Consider the following 7416-nt stretch of genomic DNA (forward strand, 5'->3'; position numbering starts at 1 on the left):
CCTGGGCTTTTCCTTGTCCTTCTAAATTTCTAATTCTCCTCATGAGAGATTTTTTATAAAAATTTCAATTCTACACGCATATAATTTTCTTTTTTATACAAATTTGTTTTTGCTTTAGTTTTATACAAATTGTTTCAGTTTGACCAGAGGATTGCTCTCAGAATCAAACAGATCCGAAAGTTGTTTGTTTTCTTCCTTGAACGAGCCCAGATTCTGAGAAATCATGTGCTTCTCTTCATCGAGGCATGTCGGAGTTTCCTTCTCCGTTGTCTCTCAGTCGTACTTTTCTTTCTCCGACATCGTCCCGAACGAAATATTCTTCGTCACGACCGTCACCTGCGGAGGCGGTTGCTCTGCCTCCTCTCTCTGAGTCCTTGGACGAGACGCATCGTCTCCAAAGATGACTCAATCGCCTTCACGCCGGAAACTGAAGCTTCAGTCTCCATCGGTTGGGCTTCAGTTTTCAATAGGAGAGTCGGATTCCTGCGACGGAAATTGAACGGACGACGGCTGAGATTTTTACGGGAGCTTCGCCTCTCCCCCAATCCCCACCCACAAATTCCTCATCAAAATCCCCCGTCGAAAGAGAAGCACACGAAGAAGAAGAGTAACGGAGATTTTAGGTTCATTTTTTATCAAACAGGTTTGATTATTAAATTATTATTCACTTAAACTGGTTTGTGAAACGTGTCGTATGACGTGGATGCTTATTAGGATTTTTTAACGCTGAATCATCATTGTTTTTCCGGAATTTTTTATACGTTAGACGCCGTCAACGGAAAATGGTTTATTTGGAAAAAAATCAAAAGTTCAGGTATTTATATAAGATTTTTGAAAAGTTCAGGTATTTATTTGGGAATTTTATAGTTTAGGTATTTATCTGGGAGTTTTGTAAAAGTTTAGGTATTAAAATGCGATTATTCCTAAATTTTATATAATTTTAAAGGTCAAATAAAAAATAAACATAATTAAATGATAAATGTGTGCATTGAAAAGTTATAATGTAGATTAATGTTGATTTTAATAAATAATTACGTTATGGTGGATTAAAAAATTTACGTAATAGTTAATGCTAATATTAATAACCATTTTTTTTGATAACCGGATTTCCTGGACCGAGACCCAGACTAATCCCTGGGTCGAGAGTCAGCCATGTGATTTGAATTATACGCTCTCTCCCTAACCTGGGGTTCGAACTCGGGACAGGACAGACGCTTTGTGCCCCGTTTCACCGGTTAAACTAACCAGGTTGGTAATAAACATTTTATTTGACATGATGGTGAATTGAAAAGGCACGAATGACATAGTGAACATTCATGTGACACCCACAGTTGAATATACATCGTCCGATTCTGTTTCGATTGTTTGCGTTTCAGATTTTCTTTTTTGGATTTTTTTTTTAATCACAGGCACATCGGGTTGCACATAAGCTGTGGACGCAGTCGAGAATCCTCTCGCTCTGGCACTTCAAACACGGATCTCCGACGTGTTCTGTTGGAAGTTTTTATTAACTTCACATTATATTAATGGTCTAACATTTCCTCCATGTTGTGTTAACTGCATGATAACCATCCCAATAGCAGTTTTTTCTGATGGAGAAAAAAACAATAAATAGGGGTAACGTATTTGGTCCCTAAGCCAAGAAAAACAGATAGATATACACCATCAGTATTGTATTGCTAAAGGTTTAGAAGCACCAAATATTCAGATTTCAACTCAACCATTTTCAATGGCTGGAGGTATGTGTTCGATTCAGAATTTATTTCCGCATACATGATCTGATGTATTAAAATGTTTACATAGAAGATCATGATTTAAGATGAGTTTAAAGAATGTTTTAAACTTACATTTGATATCAGAGCTTTTGTTATCCTCTGCCTTGAAATTTGTTGTTCATGAATTTTTTGCTATTTTATTTAGTTAATTTTCATGAAATCTGACATGATTATTGGAATAATTTTTCTGTATTAACTCTAGTTACAGAAATTTCGAAATATTCCATGCTTTTGTAATTTTGATATAGAAATTGATGGGTTGTGATATTGTGTTGAATCTATGAAAATAGATATTATGAACATAACTCATTAAAATAAGAAATAGAGTACCTTGTTGTTTGTAATCTGTGCTAGACCAGAAAACTGTAGCAATTTTTTGTTTTTCCTTCATCTCTGCGATTCGGATCTATGCGATTTGTTGGGTCGGTGGCTCTATTCTCGGATTTGCTCTCCATGACAACATTTATGTAGACGAATCTGGTGATGGTCGTCGGTCATGAACCTTCACCACCGGAGTTGTCGTTGTCATCGGAGAGATAAAGATTTTTTATTAAAAAAATGTAGAGAAAGAGCCGTCGCCATAAAGAACAGAAAGTGAAGCACAGATAACGCGAGATAACGCAAAGAAGAAGATGCATTTAGGGTTTTCTGATTTTTTTAATATATTAAAAAGTTAGTGGGCCGTGATGGGTCCATTTATATTTATATATCTACATATATTATTGGTTCTCATTTAAAAATAAATGAGGGAAAAGGCATGGAGAAGCAAGGTTCGAACTCAAGACCTTGCAATTTAAATGGGAAGGCCAGCCACTAGACTATGTCTATTTCTGAGCAATAATAAGTATTTACGAAATACATATCTAGTGGTCTGTATAATTTATTTAAATTAGAGAATAGCCAAAGCATCTCTAATTAGAATTAAATTATACATAAATTTTGTTATTGGATCACATTTAGTTACAGATATTAATTGTAATTAATCACATTGATAAAATAAAATTTATCCCACAGGAAGTTTTATTATATTTATGTAATTAATTAGGGTGGAAAGTCGATTATGTTTCTTAATTTGCCCACAGGGATTGAGAAATGAATATAATCCGATGGTTTCATCATTAAGCTAAATGAATCTATTTGAATTAGAAACTTAGCCTACATGCAGTTTTTATGTCATATGATTCATATTGTTGATGTTTTTACACTGGTAAAACGTCACATAAAGTTGCCTTAATTTTATTAACATAAGCATGTATATATTGATCTGTTTTGTGCAGTTTTTCAACCTGTGAATGTCTCCGACATGAAATGCGATATTCCCGAGCTCAAAGGGGATAACTATAAGGTGTGGAAGGAAAGAATCCTGCTTCATTTGGGGTGGATGGACATTGACTATGCTATTCAGAAAGACGAACCGCCTCCGATTACTGAGGAGAGTGAGCCTGAGGAGATTGAACTTTATGAAAGGTGGGAGCGATCTAATCGCCTCAGCGTTATGTTCATAAAGACAAACATCTCATCTGGCATTCGGGGTTCGATCGAGCAGTATGACAATGTCCGTATGCTGCTGAAGGCTATTGATGAACAATTTGAGTCTTCAGATAAGGCGTTGGCGAGCACCCTGATTATGAAGTTTTCCACTTTGAGGCTCACCAGTACCAAAGGAGTGCGTGATCACATCATGCAAATGAGGGATTTAGCGGCCCAACTCAAAACACTTGAGGTCACCATGTCTGACTCTTTCCTTGTGCATTACATTTTGAACTCTTTGTCGCAGCAATACGGACCCTTCAAGATCTCTTACAACACACATAAGGATAAATGGTCGATCAACGAACTGTTGAACATGTGTGTTCAAGAGGAAGGGAGATTGCTTATGGAAGGGGGAGAGAGTGGGCATTTGGCAACTCAAGGAAAAGTGAAATACCAAGCCAAGAAGAAAGGGAAGGAAAAATTGACTTCTCAAGGAAACATCAAGAAGGAATCCAAGTGTTTCTTCTGTAAGAAGAAGGGACACATGAAGAAGGATTGACAGAGATTCCAAGAGTGGCTTGTTAAGAAAGGTAACTCACTTACACTCGTTTGTTATGAATCTAATATGATCGATGTTGGTCACAACACATGGTGGATTGATTCTGGTTCTACAATCCATGTTACGAATTCTCTACAGGGTTTGCAAAACCTAAGGAAGCCAATGGGAAGTGAGCAATGCATCTATTCGGGAAACAAGATGCGCTCACATGTGGAGGCTGTTGGAACATGTTATCTAGTTTTAAGTAATGGTTATGTACTTATGTTGGAAAAGACCTTTTATGTTCCTGGTTTTTCTAGGAATTTAATTTCTGTTTCAAGACTTGTACCTTTTGGATATTCCTTCAACTTTTCAGACCATGGTTTCGATCTTATCTACAAATCTGATATTGTTGGGAATGGTATATTGTCTGATGGTCTTTTTCGACTTAATGTGAAAAATGATAACGTTTATGCTACGATGCATGTTCATGCTGGTATTAAAAGATGTGTTGTGAATGAAGAATCCTCTATGTTATGGCATCGGAGATTGGGACACATCTCCATTGAGAGGGTTAAGAGATTGGTAAAAGATGGGGTACTTAGTACTCTAGATTTTTCTGATTTCGAAACTTGTGTGGACTGCATAAAGGGAAAGCAGACTAACACATCAAAGAAAGGTGCAAAGAGGAGTTCAGATCTATTAGAGATCATACATACGGATATATGTTGTCCAGACATGGATGCATATCGACAGAAATATTTCATCACTTTCATAGATGATTACTCGCGATACATGTATCTCTACATTCTTGATAACAAGAGTGAAGCATTAGATGCTTTTAAACTCTTTAAGGCCGAAGTAGAGAAACAATGTAGTGAGCAAATAAAGATCGTGAGATCAGATAGGGGTGGTGAATATTACGGTAGATATACTGAAAATGGACAAGCACCCGGTCCTTTTGCGAAGTTTCTTGCTGAACATGGGATTGTTGCCCAATATACCACACCTGGTTCTCCGAGCCAGAATGGTGTAGCGGAAAGGAGAAACCGAACATTATTGGACATGGTGCGGAGTATGTTATCATACTCAAAACTTCCTAAGTCCTTGTGGAATGAAGCTCTTAAAACGACGGTGTACATATTAAACTGAGTTCCATCCAAGGCTGTCTCAAAGACACCTTTCGAGTTGTTTAAAGGTTGGAAACCGAGTTTGCGACATGTACGCGTTTGGGGATGTCCGTCTGAAGTAAGAGTTTATAACCCACAAGAGAAGAAGTTAGACCCGAGGACCATTAGTGGCTATTTTATTGGATATGCCGAAAAGTCTAAGAGATACAGATTTTATTGTCCATCTCACAGTACACGGATTGTGGAGTCAAGAAATGCAAAATTTTTTGAGAATGACTTGATTAGTGGGAGTGACAGATCATTAGGAGAAAGGTCTGAGAGTGATCACTCTATTTCACAACCTTCTACTTCAAGTCACCTTCGAACTGTTGTCGTTCGTCGCACTTATCCAGCTCTAGTGCGTGTTGAACAACCAGTTCCCGAACCTCCACAAGCTGATGATCCGACAGATCATGTTCAACAAATGCTTGAAATTGTTGAACCGGTTGTACAACATGATCCTCAGGAAAATGTTGATACAACATTGAGACGATCTAGTAGAGTACGGAAATCAGCAATTCCGGATGACTATATGGTGTATCTACAAGAGTGTGAGTATAATGTTGGAGCTGAAAATGATCTTGAAACGTTTTCACAAGCCATGAGTTGTAAGGAATCTGACTTATGGTATAGTGCCATGAAAGATGAGATGGATTCGATGGCATCGAATGAAGTGTGAGATCTTGTCGAGTTGCCTAATGGTGTAAAAGCCATTGGTTGTAAATGGGTCTTCAAAACCAAGAGAGACTCATTGGGCAACATCGAAAGATATAAAGCAAGACTCATAGCCAAAGGATTCACTCAGAAAGAAAGAATCGATTACAATGAGACTTTTTCTCCTGTATCAAAGAAAGATTCTTTTCGTGTGATCATGGCATTAGTTGCCCATTTTGATATGGATTTACATCAAATGGATGTGAAAACGGCGTTCCTCAATGGTGAACTGGAGGAAGAGGTTTACATGAAACAACCTGAAGGATTTTCCTCTAGTAGTGGTGAGCATTTGGTTTGCAAACTTAAGAGATCCATATATGGATTGAAACAAGCTTCCCGTCAGTGGTATTTGAAGTTTCATGGTGTCATTTCTTCATTTGGCTTCGAAGAAAATACCATGGATAACTGCATATACCAGAAGGTCAATGGGAGTAAGATTTGTTTCCTTATTCTATATGTGGATGACATTTTACTTGCAACCAATGACAAAGGGTTGTTGTATGAGGTGAAACAATTTCTCTCTAAGAATTTTGACATGAAGGATATGGGTGAGGCATCTTATGTCATCGGCATTAAGATCCATAGAGATAGATCTAGATATATTCTAGGTTTGTCTCAGGAGATCTATATCAATAAAGTCTTGGAGAGGTTTCGGATGAAAGATTGTTCACCGAGTCCAGCACCTATTGTGAAGGGTGATAGGTTCAATTTGAATCAATGCCCGAAAAATGAGCTCGAACGGGAACAAATGAAGAACATTCCATATGCTTCTGCAGTTGGAAGCCTTATGTATGCTCAGGTTTGCACAAGACCTGACATTGCATTTGTCGTGGGAATGTTAGGGAGATATCAGAGTAATCCAGGTTTGGACCACTGGAAAGCTGCAAAGAAGGTGATGAGGTACCTACAAGGTACGAAGGATCACATGCTTATGTATAGACGGACGAACGATTTAGAGGTCACTGGTTACTCAGATTCAGACTTTGCTGGCTGTGTTGACTCACGTAAGTCGACTTCTGGATATGTATTTATGCTTGCCGGTGGAGCTGTATCATGGAGGAGTGGCAAGCAGACATTGACCGCTACTTCTACTATGGAAGCTGAGTTCATTTCATGTTTCGAGGCAACGTCGCATGGTGTATGGTTGAAGAGTCTCATATCCGGGCTTAGAATTGTGGATTCCATTGCTAGGCCATTGAGATTATATTGTGATAATTCAGCTGCTGTCTTCATGGCTAAGAACAATAAGAGTGGAAGTCGGAGTAAACACATCGACATCAAGTACTTAGCCATAAGAGAAGTGTTACGGAAAAGAAAGTGGTCATTGAACACATTAGCACTGAATTGATGATTGCCGATCCTCTGACTAAAGGCATGCCAATTAAGAACTTAGGGATCATGTTGTGAGTATGGGACTTGGTTCCATGATGTGATTATTTCATTTGTGCATACATTTATGTATTCACGAAACTCTTATTTAGTTGTGAGTATCTTTTTCTTTAGTGTACACTATATTTGATATTAAAAGACTCACTTACTTGGACCTAGAATAAGCATAAGGCTTATTCATTAAGTAATGTTATCATATAAAGTTTAAAGACACATGATATACTGTAATACATGGAAGATAATACTCGTACTAAGAGGACTTATCGCCATGATTCATATATTGTGTTTCTTATACAGATAATCGACACATTAAGAAAAATATATAGACCAAGTGGGAGAATGTTGGAAGTTTTTATTA

The 7416-nt window shown here is 37.7% G+C and overlaps 1 protein-coding gene across 1 annotated transcript; it reads left to right on the top strand.

The window, feature by feature from the left end:
* Nucleotides 1-3053: 3053 nt before the first annotated feature.
* On the top strand, nt 3054-4154 carry LOC104823254. The gene is made up of 2 exons (XM_010554732.1): nt 3054-3838; nt 3946-4154. Exon 1 carries the CDS (start codon nt 3079-3081, stop codon nt 3805-3807), a length of 729 nt encoding a protein of 242 aa, XP_010553034.1. The 5' UTR covers nt 3054-3078; the 3' UTR covers nt 3808-3838; nt 3946-4154.
* Nucleotides 4155-7416: the final 3262 nt, after the last annotated feature.

Source organism: Tarenaya hassleriana, unplaced genomic scaffold (assembly GCF_000463585.1).
Source record: "Tarenaya hassleriana unplaced genomic scaffold, ASM46358v1 Cleome1, whole genome shotgun sequence".
Classification (NCBI taxonomy): Eukaryota; Viridiplantae; Streptophyta; class Magnoliopsida; order Brassicales; family Cleomaceae; genus Tarenaya; species Tarenaya hassleriana.